Raw genomic sequence first — 17403 nt, 5'->3', positions numbered from 1 at the left:
AATGCAAAGGTTAAGGGCAGCCCTTTGAATGCAAAGTTTGTTGTCATTATCTTCTAAGGAAGCATCTGAGGCATGGTAATTTGTGCAGATATGTCAACATACGAATCTGCAGATGCATATAGAGTTAATTTACTGACCATTTGAATGCTGCCATGGAAGAGGAGAACCTAATCCACTAGGACCATGTCCTCTTCAACTGCATATTGCATGGCAAGGTAGCATCGATTGAATTAACCACATGTCATGCTGAGACTTGAGAGTCTGTCGGTAGTTGTGTAAGCATTCTGCATGCATATGCATAAATTTAGCCTATCACCAAAAATTTATTCACAGGTGCCAGCAGTGTACCTACTCATTCACGGGCAAGAATATCACAAGCATTATGTATGGGCTCAATGTCCCACATAATTATAAGCTTAAATGTATACATTTGATTCTGTATTTTAAGTGAATGAAGGGGAATGAATTAACTGGCATTGAAGGGGACCTCAAACGTTTTTACTCAAAGGGGGTCCTCAAACTTGAACACTAGTACACAATTGATCGTTTTTGCATTGGGCAGTTTGTTTCCTCATTGAACACCATTTCCTTTCGTCTGAGTTTATCCGAACCTTACCAACCAGTGTGTCCAGTGGAATTATTTACTTCAAATACCTACTGCCCTAGTTGTCTAACTACCCTATAGTTGTCTATCTGTCCTTTTAAGGAGGGATATTAAGTTTCCAACATGCATCAGTTCAATCATAGCCCCATGCATTTAGGATTTATAAGCGAAAAATATTCGTCACATAGAAATTCATAAGTGAAAGTGGGGTTGTTTGTCCTTTCTGGCCTAATACCATTCAACGTTTTCACTTGACTCATCATTTCTGACTCGGAGTCCGAGTGTTCCTTGAGCTATGTTTGAATTGATAAAATAAGATGGATTAAATGAAAAAAGATGAAATAAAATAATGTTCTATACCATTATTTACCTTTAATTTTGTCCCCTCTCCCAATTTGAGAATTAAGGGATGAAATGTAAATTTTGTTTGCTCCATCATAAAATATCCTAAATAATGGAAGATTTTTTCGACTCTATTCGACTTTCCTCCAATCCATTATATTCCACTGATCCAATCAGAGTTTTATGGAAATGGATTACATTGCAGTATGTAATCAGGTGCAGCTATGCATTCATAGAGGTTGTGGACATCCGATTAAAATCGGAAGGTCTAGAAAAAGCAAATTTAATTTTTATTTATTAATTTTAAAAATATTTTGTTTAAATTAGGATTGTCCAATCCCGATGCATGAATGTGTGACAACACTTAATCTGCATCATAAATGTTTACTTATCCTTTTGTACATTTTACCTTGAGTATTAGGTACTGTCCAATATGAACTATAATGGACTGTACTTAAACTTGTTTAAAACTTTGAAGTTTTGGTCCTTCGTGGCCTTGCAGCTAAGACAAATGTTCTTATCGGTTTTGATTAAATAAAAACCAGCAATAATGAATATAAGTTGAATTTTGAGACAGTGATATTATTTTTCTTGTTTTTTTCTTAATCGGCGAGGACAAATTATACTGAGTTTCTAATTACCACGAGAGTATTGTTAATCGTTGTTAAGTAAAACTGTCTTAATATTATGGTGTCTTGTCTTTTAAGGTATCCCTAGCTTCTGTCCAACGGAGGAGGGACCATGAGGGACCACCACAGGTACAGGTCGATATGGACCTCTCTAACACCATCAAACAATGACTAGCCTAAAGTATAAGAAGCAACGATAACAACAAACTTGAAAATATTCTTCAACAAATTTCACTTTTTTTTTCTTCCTTTCATAATTATTCAAATTAAACAATTAAACTTCTCAATCTTTCTTACTAGTACTTTAGAGATATGGATTCCTAGCCGTAGGGAATGCCACAGTTACATGCAATAATTAATGCATACTATAGTCGTTGATTTGAGATCGAACGGTCTAAATCAAATATTTAAAAATCAATCTTAATCGTTGATTATGATCGGATCGACGAAAACAGTTACGACGCAGTACTACAACATAAGTACATCCTTTCCATTTCAAACACAAACAACCTTATAAAATAATTGGAGATGGAGGGCAAAATGTACTCCAATCTATTTTCTTATTTTTCTAACAGAAAAATCAATGAAAAATGTATCGATCTTAGGTTGCTAACTTGCTAATAAAGTGTCTTAAAAAAAAAAAAACTTGCTAATCAAGTCTCATACGAAAGCTCGCCTATGCTGCATGGCCACGTCAAATCAAATAAATGTGATGACAATACTTATAATGTACTATGACATAATCAACTGTGCATGAGGGACCGAGCCAATTAAATTTGTAAATCAGACAATTAGTAAGAATTTTATGGGTGCGTTTGATCTGCTAAAAAATAAGGGACAGGACAAGACAACTTATGTTGTACCGTGTTTGATTTAAAATCTGTTCCTGGTGCTGGACAAACTATGAGCCAAGGGACATGACAAAAACTGAAATTTTTGTCCCCACAGAACCTCGGGACAACTTTTTGTCCTCAGCACAACTTGTCTATGGTACCAAAATAATCTTTTGTCCACCAAAATCGTACGACACAAAGTTTGTTCAATACCTTAAACGTTTGCTCTGTGCTGTACTGTTCTGTCCAGTATTTATATTTTGCAGATAAAAAAGACCTAATATCCATTAGATAAAAAAGACCTAATATCCATTTCATGCAATTGTATTCATAATATAATAGTACTATTATATTGCCCTCCAGTTTCATGGAGGAAAGAGGAGTGCTAGCAACACACTCTTTAACAAACACACTCTAACACACTCTCTTTTATTGGTTAAAATTTATATGGGTCCCATAAAAGTTATATGGGTCCACATTTTTTTATGGGACCCATGTGAATTTCAACCAATAAAAGAGAGTGTGTTGGAGTGTGTTTGTTAAAGAGTGTGTTGCTAGCATTATTAGAATTTGGCTGAAGATAAATAAAATTGATTGACATTGGTTCCTAAAGTAAAAACTTGTTCTTTTTATTTGTAATGCTTGAGAGAACGATTTGGTCGATATATTTATCATGTGATGCTTGTGCACGCTAATGTTTTATAAAAAAAAAAGATTTGGTCGATATATAATTTGAAGAAAAAATGCTCATTACATTAAAATCAACTTATTTGTTTTATCTACTTTTATCAAATTGACACCGATCAAACCACTATCTCGGTCCTACTATGGAATTAGATATGACTTTAACTTTTAGTTTTAGAAGAACACATTATTGCTAATATTTTTAGATACCAATCCACATGAATCACATCATATAGAACTTTTTTTTGGTCGGCAAAATAATTTTATTAGGCACAAGCAAAGTACAAGGTGTACTAAGTGGCACAAAAAAGAAGCATACAATCAGCATTTTGTATATAATTATGAGACCAAACCCTTCAAAAAGATAGAAGTCCTCGATCTTTACTCGATTGAAAATATGATTGGACAACATAGATAGTAATATAGGCATCTCTATTCTGGTTTTATTGGAGTGTTTACTAGTGAACCAAATAGCTTTGAAACGTACACTACTAGTATAACATGTGTCGATTTAAATTCAGCAAAAGTTATCATATCCAAATGAACTCTATTAACTTTGAAACAAATGAGCTGTGATAACGATTAACTTATCATGATCATGATCATGATATAAGTGGTTCAAGTGGATTGGTTGGTATCTAAAAATTGTATAAAATAAGAAATGAAATTACTTTGTGAACGAAGTTGAACTTTGCAAAGTTTAATGCCTTTAATTTATTTTTATGAGTCTTGTGATTTTAAGGTTTCATTACAAATTTTGCTTTAGACCTTTACATCGGTTGGATTGGCCCCGATCCTCATCATTGACATAAATTATCCAAATCATCATAAATCATTTGAAAAGTGCCTTCAGTCGATAAAGAGTCAACTCATATACCGTAAAAGTGTGAGTTCAACTTTCAATGTTAACCATGAAGACCTAACAGACTATCTGTAAATATCTTTTTAGACGTTTCTTGAACTTCGAGGTCTATAGCTTGAATAGGTGAATGCAAAATGTTCAACTCGCTTAAGTTTTTATTTTTTATTTTTTTTTTAAAAAAAGGAAAATGTACATAATAACATTTGTCCAAAAAAGTATAAAATACATAATAGAGTGTATTAAATAAAAATTATTTAAGTTTTTTTAAAGGCATTTATTTAATTTTAGACTATGAAGTTATGAATGAGATGTTTAAGATAACTTCAATCAATATAGTATAGACTTAATATTAAGTCGATGAAGACAAAGGGGTCAAAAACCAAAAGACAAATTAGCAAAACAAATGTACTACATTAAATTGATGCATTGCATGCATACCTCATTATGTATGTATGTACTATTGTATAATAATAAATAAATAAATAATAAATAAACATACATATCGTGATCTAGAATTTTCATGTCACCCTATGATGGCACACATATATTTCTGAATATAGAACTTGTAATTGAATTACACATAGCCAAAACAAGTGACCCTAATGAATTAAGAAACTGCCACATACCCTCTTTTGCATGTTACTCTCAAATTCTACTTAGCCACGCACCCCCCTTCTCACCCCATATTCCCATCCTTGTCACCATCCTTTCTAAATTTTCTCTTTCTCTCCCTATATAATAACTCTTTCACCTCTTCTTTCCCTTCACAACATAACACACATCACACTCTCTCTTTACTATTTCTACTATTTCCACCTCCTCTTTCATTTTTTCACACTTCTTTTCTATTTGCACCTCGCTATATCCCAAAATGACTACTATTTGTGCTGAGCAACAACAACACAAGTTTCATTCTTCTTACCAACCCCTCTCCCCCAAAAAATCCTTAAGAGAAATTGATATCCCACCAAGAAAACTCCTCACCCGCCGTAGCACCACCGCTGCCGACATGTTTTCCGACGACACCATCCTTCAAAAGTTCCTTCCACATAATGATTCTGACTCTGATTCGGACGATCCTTACTCGTCCGATCATTTTCGTATGTACGAATTCAAAGTCCGCCGGTGCACTCGTAGCCGGAGTCACGACTGGACAGACTGTCCATTCGCACACCCAGGTGAAAAAGCTCGCCGCCGTGATCCACGGCGGTTTCATTACTCAGGAACAGTATGTCCTGAGTATCGTCGCGGTAGCTGTAACCGCGGTGATTCTTGTGAATTTGCTCATGGAGTTTTTGAATGCTGGCTTCATCCTGCTAGATACAGAACAGAAGCTTGCAAAGATGGTAAAAATTGTAAGAGAAAAGTTTGTTTCTTTGCACACACTCCTCGTCAATTAAGAATCCTTCCGGTAACTTCTTCATCTTCTTCAAATGAACATTTTTCATGCAACAAGAAAAATAATAAGATTTTGAATAACCATGTTGCTTCAAAATCAAACAATTGCTGTTTGTATTGTCATTGTGGTGGTAATGGTGCTAATGACTCTCCAACTTCAACACTTTTTGGTATGTCTCATTTTTCTTCGCCGCCGGCGTCACCTCCTATGTCTCCGATGAAGCCAAGAAATGGTGTTTCATCTCTCTCACGCTATGGCTCTTCGATTAATAGTAACAATCTTCGTTACAGAGACATGCTTATTGATCTTTTGGGTTCATTTGATGGTTTAAATTTCAATGAAGGTTCATCTTCTTCTTCTTCTTCCCCTGTTTCTGGTGCTAAAGCACTTCAGAATCAGATACAGAACAATATGAACATGGGTTATCTTGATATTCCTCTTAACTCTGAGGAACATATTCAGAATCAGAATCAGTTTATTGTTTCACCTTCTTCTTTTGATAATCAACAGCAACATTTCAATATTCTTTCACCAATTCATCAGAATTTGACAGTACCAAGTTTCAATGATATTGATGACAATAACATGGTTAATAACAGAATGATGTTTTTGGGAAATAATGAGAATAATAAGGTTGTTGTTGGTGGTGGTGATGCTCCTGATCTTGGATGGGTTAATGAGCTTCTGATGTAGAAGAGTGTTGAATTTGAAGATGATGAATGAGAGTTTTGGATTAATTTCTGAGATTTTCTCAATGGAGTGAAGTGTAAATATGAAGAATTAAGTGATATTACATATTTATCCCTGCAATTGTCAAAAATAAAACTAAGCATATTATGTTGTTTAATAATTTAAGGTTATTTTTGTAATGTTTTTTCATTTAAAATTAAAATGTTATTATTTGTTTTTCTTGAATTTGAGGTTGTAGTACTATGTAAGTTATGCATTTGGATTTGATGTTCGATTTTGTATAAAATGGAATATTTTGATACATGTGTTTTTGTGCTTTAATTTTGATTGGTGACTATTACTATGTTACGTGGTAAAAATCTAGGGCTTATAGAGAGTGGAGAAGTTCTTGGGATTGGGTATTTTTTGGATGAAATGAATAAAGGAATATTAGGACACATGGCCATCATGCAATGTTTGTCGTGGTCGTGGCAATTTACATTGCAGAGCCAGATTTCATGATATCTTACAATATTTTATACCAGAAATAGGTAAAGAGAATATAGTACTATCAGAAAAAAGGTAAAGATATAATCTCAATCAAGTTTACTATAATTAGTGTCCAATCGGCAAATAGATATATAACATCCCACAATTAGTAATTTTAGAGATAACACGGATTTGGATTTAACTGTTGGGTCATGCTAACCGGTGCCCCTGGGGCACTGGTTAAGGAAACCAAAATTAGAAAGTTTTGAAAAGAAAATAACACTTTTTAAACTTTCGAGAAGTTGACTGCACAAATTCCAATGCCAAATTACTATTTTTGCATCCTTAACTAGTGCCCCGGGGGCACTGTTTAGCATTTTCCTTAACTGTTTAGCAATGATGAAGGGTTGAGATTATATTAGTATGAAACTGTTAAATCTGTACTGCTTTTTATGCGAGTTTATTGGGGTTATACATGCAATTGATAGGACTACGAAATGATCTCAATTTGTTGAGAGCGTAACCACGTCAATTGGACTATCATTTCATAGTTTCATGTGTAATAAATTTAGGCTGTTGTTGGACGGTTTAAGTTACTTGCATAGTAAAACAATCTTAACCGTCTAATCAGATCAGGATCAGCTGTCACGCAGTCTATTCAGATCGAGAGCTGTAACCGCGTGACGCATAAATCCGCAATTTATACCTTCGAAATAGGTAGGTTGGATATCTACAACAAAAAATTGCTTCCTTCCTTAAATTACAAAGTAATTGTTTTGTTTGCAGGGATTTGATTCTCTCGTGCTTCTGATTTTATATGTTAGAGTTTACTATTGTTTTTGTTGATGTATTTTAAAGTTCATTGTTCACTTTAGTTCTTTTTTCCTTCATCATGATTTTATTTCATTAGATTTTTCTGATAAAGTTTTTAACTAAGTATGTTTATGTTTTGTTGGTCAAATGATCTGGTAGCTAGAATTTCATCTCATAAGATAAATAACTGGAAGTACCAGAATTTAGGGTTCGAAACCACAATTTCTACATATTACCTGCAACGCCTCTGACAACTGAGTTATATTCACCAGGACTATATATTATTTATGTTGATTATTTATATTGAGCTTTTGCATAATCTTCTCAATATTTATAATTTCTCTTATTTTTCCTTAAGTTAATTTTAAGTAACATTTTTTTGTCAGGTAGCCAAGTGATTAGAAATTCCACCTTTTTAAGATGGATAAGTGGAGTGTCCGGGATTCGAACCTCAGCACGTACATATAAAATACTGATGTCCTTACCAACTGAGCTAAGCTCACATGAACATTTTATTAACAAAAAAATGTGTATAATATAATACTATATATGAATTATAATGAGGGAGCGTAAAAAAAATGGGAAAAAAAGTTTAAGAAAATTAACTCTATTTTAAAATTATGGTTCAACTGCTAAACAAGTGAAGTGGTTGAACCTCACAAATAAGATGTGATTCACATACTCATGAAGTGAGGAAAGGTAAGAGAAATCATGAATCCTCCATAATTCAAGGTAGTTACTAGTCAATAAGAAGTGTTTAAATCAAGATATTTTTTCATCAATTAATGATTTTAGGCATATATCCACCATCATCCTGCTCTATTCTCTCTAGACCAGAAATAATTGAATTAATCAAACATTATTGATGATGAAAACTATATAACTGAAAACTGTTACACTTTATCGACACAAAACCCATAGACAAGCTGAAGTTTAGGTGAAATGCACTTATGAAAGTAAGAACCTTTTCATATCCCCAAGACCCCAACCCAACCTCAATTATCATCGCTAACTCCATGAATTAATTAATGCGTCCCAAAATAAATGACATATTTTTGACTTTGTGTACTATTTTCATATGACCTATTTTGATCATATTTTTTTACTAATGTATAAATGCAAATATTAGCATATGAAATATTTGATTTGTCTCGGTAAGTATTTTCAAAATATATAATTTTATAATTTTTAATAGAATATAATTTAAGATATTAACTATTAAAGTTGTACATTAACAAACGTGACAGTGGTCAACTAGATCATTTATTTTCGGACGTAGGGAGTATATTATTGAGATAATGTCACTTCTTCTTTTTTTTTTTTTTGATAAAGATGAGGGCCTAAGCCCAAAATTCACCTTTTTATGGTCAAATATATCTAAAAGTTCTTTAAGTTTTGCGTTTGTAATAGTTAGGTTATTTAAGTTTTTTAGGTAATAAATAAATCTTTTAAATTTTTTAGCTAACAAATCGATCCTTTAAGTTTCTAAATTTTTGCACTATAACCCTTTTCCAGCTATCCTTCCTTCTAGTTGGGCCTCAAATGTCTTGGGCTCATGGTTCACATCAGATTGAACCTCAAATTCATCATGGTTAACATTAGAATTAAGGATCACATCAACATTTTTGTAAACGTAGGATAACTCGAAGGGTAATAATGCAACAAATTAGAAACTTAAAATACATATTTTTTTACCTTAAAAACTTAAAAGATCTAGCGGTTACAAACATTAAACTTAAAATATCTTTTGACCTATATTTATTATGTAATGAACTAAAAAAAAGTGAATTTTGGTTTAACATCAAATTACTTTAATATATCACAATAGCTCGTAGTGTCTTCTTTTATTGACCAACAATAGCTTGATATAGGAAAGAAGATTAACAAGTATAGAAAAAATAAAATGTATTTCATTAATTACTCATTTTAAACCCTTTATTTTATTTTTCACACCTCCCATTTTCCACCAAGTACACCTCCATTCAGTGATTAATCCTGCGGAAAGACAAAACTCTCATTAATAATTAACATAATAAACAAAGTGAATATAAAAGAGATGATAGTGTATTGGAAAAATATTTAATTACTTGGTACAATTCATATTGAAAATAGGCAAAGATTTTGGTTCATGACATTTGTTTGGAAGATCATTAATACGAGAAAGATCAAAACGGATATCTAAATCATTTGCCAAATTCTCAATACACTCACAAATAGTTTCAACATCCTTATTCAGTTTAGCTACAGTTTTGCAACAACGTGATGTTGGATCAGTTTCATAAGTTGCAAGGTACCTAAGACATGTTACAAATTCCCAATACACGTTATCACAAGATATTGATGAAGAAATTGGACACATTGTTATGAGAAAAAGAGTAATGAAAGCTACAAGGTGAGCCATATTGTAAAATAAATATTGTTTGTCTAGTTGAGTACTTTGGCTATGATATATAATAATGTCTTTGAAGATATTTATATATCTCATACAAAGTATATAAATCAAGCACGTATTGTAGATATTTTTTATATAATTTTTTATGTACCTAAGAAATGTGCAAGTTTCATCATGGACACATGAATTATGGAAAGTTGTTAAGAATTTTTTACTAGAAAAATTTCCAACACTAATCCAATTTTAGTGAATTGATTCATTCAATTTATTATGCAGAGGTAGGTAGCCTCTAAACATGTTTATATTTGGCAGTGAATATTCCTTTTTCCATGTTGGAAGGAAGCTCATACGTGGCATTTTATACATGTGGCAAAGACATGTGTGCGCGCGCACACACACTGATATTGTCGTCGTGTGACACATGTTCCTTACCAAGAATGTAATAAAAATGACACAAACCAACAAGTTGCTCGCTAAGAAAACATGAGAAAACCAACATAGAATGTAACACAAGTGGTAGATACTTGAATCCCTTAACTATTTGGTCCTCGCTTAAAAAAAAACAAACTATTTGGTCCTGAGTTTGATCTTCGGCTAGTGCGTATGTAAAACACTTGTTGGGAGAAATCAACTCCTTAAATGAATCTCAATTACCGCAATTGCGCGGAAGATACATTTGGTTTACCAAAAAAAGTTACAATCCATCATACATTCAAAACACTAATTTTGAAACACTTAAATTTCATCTGATAATTAACACTAAAAATTCTATGAAACTGAAATTATAACCAATATTTTAGGAAGTATATATCTCTAAAACTTATTGAGCATATCACAATGGTAGGATAACTTATGGTATTTAGTATACTATAGAATAACTTTATTCACTATTATGAGGTGCAACTAGGAAAAAAGACTTGAGGCAACTGGTCTTTTGTATTTTCTGTACACACACAAGAAGTTCATTCCATTGTTGTCCATCTCAAACACCTGCCAACCAAACCAAATACTATAATGCCCTCCTAGACCTTCCTCTTGTATGCCAGAATCTGCAACGAGGGAAAAAAAAGCTTTTCATTTACATAGCACCGAAACTTCTGACACATGTACTTATATTGAATTAGTTTATTTTCTCAAATTTATTATCAGTGTCGACGTGTCATTGTTTGTGCTTCATAGGGGAGGGGAAGAAACACCTTAATACTCACCAAATGGCCCCTTTTAGATATGCTTTTGGATCTAATCTCTGCCACAGTTTCATGAGCTTGCAAAACTTCTAGTTCATCTTTTTGTGGATCTATAACCAGTGATGTTAGCTCATCACAATCCGGGAGTGAATTCTCATCAGTTGACTTGTCACAATTTACACCGCTGCATCCTTTAACTGCCAGTATCTCAACTTCTTCAGCTTTCAAAGGTGTCTGACTAGCAACATACTATGAATAAAATACAAAAAGATTAGACAATCAATCTTAAGAAAATAAACACCAGTTCATTGACAAAGCATATTATATAACCACTTTTATCGAAAGAGTTAAACAGAGCTAATATATTGACAAAGCATTATGGTGGAGGCATAGATTAAAGTTGATAAAAAACTATCACTGCCAAAAAAACGAGTACAAAGTTCGATTCCTACTCATCAAAAAAACTATCACTGCCAAAAAGTAGAGATCAAAGAAAAAGAGGATCTCACTTCATAAAGGTTCTTGACAGACAAAGTTGGTCGGCAACTCAGGTGAAGCTTCTCCAAACTTGGTGTAGTTTCTTTGTCCGGAGAAATAAACATGAGATGAACTTCAAACTGTAAACAAAAATATAGCATCTATTTGTAAATTCAACAAAAATAAGAATACAAGTATAATAAAGAAACAATTAGTAACATATTTCATCGGTCCATTACAGGGGGAAAAGGATAATAATCTATACCTCAGCAATGTTTTCATCCAAGTTTTTGAGATGGTCAACCAACTTAGACATTCGACCACTGCGGGAATTTTTGCTGTTACTACCACCACCACTTCCATATCTCGTGTTGCTCCGAAAACCACCCCTACCCCAAGTAAGCTTTCTAGGTTTTGTCACCTGCCTTGAAGTTCCTCGATTTTCTCTATTTATATCCGTATCACTTTCTACGCTTCCACCATCAGGACTTGCCAGTGATGATGAGGGCTGAGAGGGGCGAACCCTGGTCCATCTCTTTCGTTTTCTCTGTCGGTGTTCTGTGCCGCGCTCATCGCCAGAAGACGAGTCTCTGTCATTATTGCCATTTTCGTCATTTTCAGATCCTTGAACATCAGTCGTTTGATTTTGTCTCCTAGACTGAAGGTTTCTTTGATTACGCTGTGATCTTGTCACAAATGAACTTGAACCTGGTGTATCTTTACGTTTCTTGCCTAGTGCTTCAGATTGCCGTTGAAATACTTTTGCTATTGAAGCTTGAATCTGCCAGAAAAAAGCTAGAACGCTAAGATTTAATAACTCAAGATAATGTTGATGATGACTGATAAGTTTCAAAATTAATAAGGAACAAACATTAAATTAATATTCATTTTATAAGATATGTATTCAGTCGCTATGTTACGACAGCCATGTAGATAGTCAACAACTCAACATTAATCAGTAAAACATGGGTTATTGCTAGTGTAATTATTGTGCACAATAATTAAGCTGAAAGCATGCATATATATAATATATGTTTACTCAATAAACATTGACCTGCTTATTTCGGTTCTTCTCCTCTTCACGAAATTCAAGCTCCTGCAATTGGACAGAGTGGTATCACCAGTTAAATTTTACAAAAGTTGCATGTAAACAGGACCATGTATATATTAGTACAAAGTAGTGAACATGTCAAATTATACCTCTTCCTCATACTTCTCAATATTTGGATATAAAACAGCAATAAGGGCATCATAGTTTGGATCATCTCTCAAGGAGCGACGGCTGGCGCAGTGTGTGCGGCAAGCAGGACATTCATTGTTCCTGAGATGATACATATATGATAAATCTGATCGCATACAGATATTGCATTGTGTCTTCTAATAAGCATGTGCACGACACAGACAAGGACTTCAATTGCAATTATCAGTAGCATATTAAATAGCTAAGTAAATAAAGATGGAATGGTTCATGCGACTTACCCCAGCCGCATTGATTTGTCAATGCATTCCCTGCAAAAGCGGTGCAAGCATTCCATAACAGTTCTTGTTTTCTTAATAATACCTGTTTCAAACACAAAAAATGCATGGTGAGTCTTCGAGAAATCAGCATTTAGGAAATGTTTTCCATAATTCAAGCATAAATTAAGCTGCAGGTTTGAAGGGAAAAAAATCATAATAAAATTTGAAATTGCATGGAAGAAGGAAATCAATCACACTATAGAAACGACATCTAGTGCTAATAAAGTATATGAAACTTTCCATGTCATTCAAATAGCATGCCCCATTTATAGAAATGAGTTAACAATTTTTTACCTTTTAAATCAGAGTTCACAAGTAATTAGTGTATCGAATGTATTCCAAGTAACAAATGACATAAACAAGATTATGAAAAAACCTCTAAGCTTAAAATAAATTCCATTATCGACAATATTTTTAAGCCATGGTCACTTATTTTGTACAATTCTCTATATTAGTTTTACAGATAAGATAATTCAAAGCATTTTCTGCACTTCAACTTTCTGTTCACGGCTATTTTGAATTCAGCTGTATTATCCTTGCCATAATAAATATCAGGATACAAAAAAAAAATATTGCATTAAAACCCCATTTGAAAATAATGTGTAGAATAAAATTAGGAAGGATAGTTGGAGTTCCAAAGTTAGATGAAACTAGGAAATTGATTATTCAACTGACACTTATTCTTGTCAAAATACAGATACATTTCATCATTGCATCTAACACATCAAAGTCATTCATGAGACTCAAATGAGTGAACTTATTCTACTGTTACAATATATAGACCAATAAAGTATACTAAAAAATCAGCATCCTTCATATAATTACAATTGACAAGCATGACATACATATATATTCCTTCACTATGATCGAATTTCTAAGAATGGTGTACGTAATAGTATTAGACACAATAGAAAATATGGAACAAAATATACAAGCAGGATTAGCAAATATAAAAGAAGCATTAGCATAGAAGACTCTCCCTTGCACATGATCTTGAAATGAACAATTAACTGAATGCTACTATGCATCATTGGGCACATAGAGTTGATAATAGCAGGATATATATCCTACTCTAGAGATCAGGTAAATGTTAAATGTAGTAAAACTCATAATCACATACAAGTCACTGCCCAATATACCAATCAGAAAGGTTGAACAAAAACATACCGAGGCAAATTGGACATTGGACATCTTTACGAATATTCGCAAGTTCTATGTACACATATCTGCAAGCCAAACAAGAAAATGAGCATATACTTACATAAAATCGATAGAAAGAACAATTTAATATGGGATGCAGGATACACACACACACACACACACACCTATCAATTTGGATGTTAGAAAATCATGTCCCTAGATTGCCGATATAATAAATAAATTTATCAGCTTTTTAATAGTTGGGACTTGGACACAAGTAACACTACAAGATGGTAACCACCCTCCTTGATTATCTAAATTCTCTAAGCAGCTCTACTAAAGAAATTTCACTCTTAGCAGCCATTTTTCACAGAACAGTTAATACTGTCAGTAGCAGCAGAAACACAGTTTGCAAACTTGGCTGCAGACTTGCTGATAGAATTGAACATTCAAAAAAGGTTGATTTTTCTGGTGGCTTTGTGAGGTGTGGTCCAAAGAAGGATGGTTTTCATGGTGGTTTGAAGGAGATGGTGAGTGTGGGTGGAAGGGAAGATGGTGAATGGTTTCACCACAGTGGTTTTGTGAACAATGAGAGAAAAGGTGATGGTACCATTGAATAAATATGAGATTGATATTAAAGTTTTGATCTTTCTTTCATGGGGGTAATGCATTTAAATTCTGAAATCTAGGGTTTGGTGAACGGTAAAGGGAAGAAGATACCAAGAGGAAGAAGATAAACTTAAAACCATGGAGGGGTTTTTCCAAAATTTCAAATTTTGGTTTTTTTGAAAGGGACAATCTAACATGATTTTTTAATAAAATAAATAAAATCAAATAATGAGTCAGATTCTAATGTCAATGGCCACATAGGCACATAATGTCCACATCAGCATCAAAAGTCAAAACGGACAAACATGTTTAATGGAGCTGGACAGAAAACTCAAAAAACGTCAACAGTGCGCACCTTATGAAACTTAAAGGACTAATTTGGTACAAATAACTGAATAAATAATATAAAGGACGGCCGGAGCAATTTTGCCTAAAAAATATAAACCAAAGCAACACGATATTCTGAATTATCATTTCCTAACACATCGTGTAGAAACATTTGGACTTTGCCAACAAGGTAACATACTTCCAAACATGCCAAATTTTTATCATCGACTTGTACTGCTAAACAGCATGTTTATAATCATTAACTCCTTTCAAGGATAATATTCATAAGAAGAGAAAACTATATTTAAAGTAAATCTTCAATTCTTCATCCAAAACTTAAATCAGAACAATGTCACTCAAAACTTCTTTTTTACCAGATGAATGTACACATGTCATCCTTCCAAAACTTCAAGTATACTCACTAATCAACATGTTCAAGACAATATAGCACTGACCAAAATTACGATAAAGCATCAAATTACCATGAATTTCAATATTTTGGATGGCAAACACATCTGAGGTACTGAGACAATGATACGGAAGGGGTACTAAGACAATGATACGGAAGGGGTACTAAGACAATGATACGGAAGGGGTCAGGTTGCAGATCGGGATACATGCCTTTTAGGTTCAGGCACGCCTATCAGGCTTCATGGATAACTATGATGAAAAACAAAAAGGGCAGTGATCTAACTTCCTGATGATATATGCTAAAGGGGTAGAATAGTCTGAATATGAAAAAAATAACTTGGTGTTTTCTATATCTTCAGATGTTAACACATTTCTCCAGTGAAAGATGCACTTTTTTGCCCCTATAGCCACCAGTGCTATCAAATTGCGGCCATGCGGATTGCGGTACCAGTTTTTTTTTCTTTTCAAATCACTATGGCCAATTTGTGAACGATGATATCTTATGATAACAACCATGCACATACATTGAAGGAATGCAGAGGAAAACATGCATGTCATTGATGGTGAGTTTGGTAGAATCACAATAGACCACCATAATTTAGAGAAAAAAAAAAGCTAGTGAGTATGTTTCGATGAGCGGTGAGTTTGCCAAAATCACGGTAACACAGTGATTTTGTTGAAGCTCCAAAATGCAGTTTTGCCGAAATTGCAGTGGTTCACTATAATTCTACTTATCTCACCACAAATCACAACATGAACAACAAAATCACACTGCCACAATGATTTATCAAACTCACTGCCAATCCAAAGATACACCAAGCAACAACACCGATTATGAAATGAATATATGACAATCCTTAAAAACAATTAATTGGTTTTGAACATTTACCATCCAAATCAGCACAACCAGTTGACATGATACAAACAATTTTGAACTCTACTTAACCTAAGAATTTTCATGACTGGTAAAGTTCAACAGTTGTATGTATCTGTAGCATAACACAGTGAAGAAAATAATTCATCCAAAGAGATCATAGATGTTGATTGATGCGAAATCCAAAACTGAAAAATAGTGGACTAAGTAATCAAAATCTACACCAAAATAATTACTTACTTCGATCAAAATCTAGCATGCAAATTAACAATGACAAATCAAATGAGAAAAGATTCAGAAAATACAGACATCACAGCTCAAATGACGCGAACCGATATCATCAATTCAACAACACAGACACATAAACAGTAAAATTCACAACCAACAGCTACCTCAAAATAGAGAAACAACGACCACAAGATCAAAAAATGAATCTAGTAAAAAACAAAAAAAGCACCAAACAGAAGTTAAGAAGCAATGCATATGAAAGAGTGAGAGAAAGAGAGAGTACTCAGGCTTTTCTTCATCATCAGAAGATGGGTCTTCATCGGAATCTGAAAACAGAAAAAGATGAAAACTTTAGAGCATGAAGAACCACAAAACCAAAAACAAAGCTCAACCCAGTAAACAAAAACCAATTGGGTCACTGAAAAAACCATGTGATCAAAAAGCTAAACGAAAAAAAAAAAGAGCTTAAAAAAAGCTGAAACATTACCCTGTGATTTTTCTTTGTCATCGTTATTGTGCTGCTCATCTTCATCACCACCATCATCATCTTCAGCCTCTTCTTCATCTTCCTCTTCTTCTCCTTGCTCATCTTCTTCCTCATCGTGCTCTTGCTGATCATCATCATCATCATCATCATCTTCTTCTTCTTCTTCATCTTCTTCGACTTGGTGCTGTTGTTGTTGTTGGTCGATGAAGAGTGGGTCGCGGTTGTTCTGTTGATGTTTGACATGGCGAGAATGGTGAACAAGCTGTGAAGTTTCTTCATCGTCCATGAACTCAGGTAAGGAACGCTTCTGGGCTGGCATTGTTGTTCAGAGAGAGAGAGAGAGAGAGAGATTGTTAGCTCTCTCGCGAGTTGAAGAAGAAAAAGAATGAGATTGAGATTGAGGTATTTATTGTAAGGTTTTTTATTTTC

General features: G+C 33.6%; 3 protein-coding genes across 3 annotated transcripts; 1 reads left to right on the top strand and 2 right to left on the bottom strand.

Annotated features, from left to right (window-relative positions):
- Positions 1-4726: 4726 nt before the first annotated feature.
- LOC123900116 (zinc finger CCCH domain-containing protein 61-like) lies at positions 4727-6344 on the top strand. Its single transcript, XM_045951440.1, has one exon. The coding sequence runs from the start codon at positions 4826-4828 to the stop codon at positions 6044-6046; it is 1221 nt and encodes a 406-aa protein (XP_045807396.1). The 5' UTR covers positions 4727-4825; the 3' UTR covers positions 6047-6344.
- Positions 6345-9158: 2814 nt separating this feature from the next.
- On the bottom strand, positions 9159-9747 carry LOC123893584 (non-specific lipid-transfer protein 3-like). Its single transcript, XM_045943335.1, has 2 exons — positions 9412-9747; positions 9159-9319 (listed from the first exon to the last, which is right to left on the bottom strand). The coding sequence occupies exons 1-2, from the start codon at positions 9723-9725 to the stop codon at positions 9307-9309; spliced, it is 327 nt and encodes a 108-aa protein (XP_045799291.1). The 5' UTR covers positions 9726-9747; the 3' UTR covers positions 9159-9306.
- Positions 9748-10482: 735 nt separating this feature from the next.
- On the bottom strand, positions 10483-17362 carry LOC123898634 (putative E3 ubiquitin-protein ligase RING1a). Its single transcript, XM_045949647.1, has 10 exons — positions 16975-17362; positions 16771-16813; positions 14066-14124; positions 12860-12941; positions 12581-12701; positions 12435-12476; positions 11646-12161; positions 11413-11520; positions 10925-11152; positions 10483-10765 (listed from the first exon to the last, which is right to left on the bottom strand). The coding sequence occupies exons 1-10, from the start codon at positions 17291-17293 to the stop codon at positions 10739-10741; spliced, it is 1545 nt and encodes a 514-aa protein (XP_045805603.1). The 5' UTR covers positions 17294-17362; the 3' UTR covers positions 10483-10738.
- Between the last annotated feature and the right edge of the window lie 41 nt (positions 17363-17403).

Source organism: Trifolium pratense, linkage group LG7 (assembly GCF_020283565.1).
Source record: "Trifolium pratense cultivar HEN17-A07 linkage group LG7, ARS_RC_1.1, whole genome shotgun sequence".
NCBI classification, from domain to species: Eukaryota; Viridiplantae; Streptophyta; class Magnoliopsida; order Fabales; family Fabaceae; genus Trifolium; species Trifolium pratense.
Note: the sequence above shows the minus strand (reverse complement) of the source record. Positions and strands in the feature narration are given on the sequence as shown.

Bases quoted from the DNA above. Each gene is read 5' to 3' on its own strand.
- LOC123900116 (XM_045951440.1), top strand. From the start codon at position 4,826: ATGACTACTATTTGTGCTGAGCAACAACAACACAAGTTTCATTCTTCT.
- LOC123898634 (XM_045949647.1), bottom strand. From the start codon at position 17,293: ATGCCAGCCCAGAAGCGTTCCTTACCTGAGTTCATGGACGATGAAGAA. The intron at 16,814-16,974 runs GTAATGTTTCAG...TTCTGTTTTCAG, and splicing joins TGACAAAGAAAAATCACAGG to ATTCCGATGAAGACCCATCT. The intron at 10,766-10,924 runs GTGAGTATTAAG...CCCTCGTTGCAG, and splicing joins TATCTAAAAGGGGCCATTTG to ATTCTGGCATACAAGAGGAA.
- LOC123893584 (XM_045943335.1), bottom strand. From the start codon at position 9,725: ATGGCTCACCTTGTAGCTTTCATTACTCTTTTTCTCATAACAATGTGT.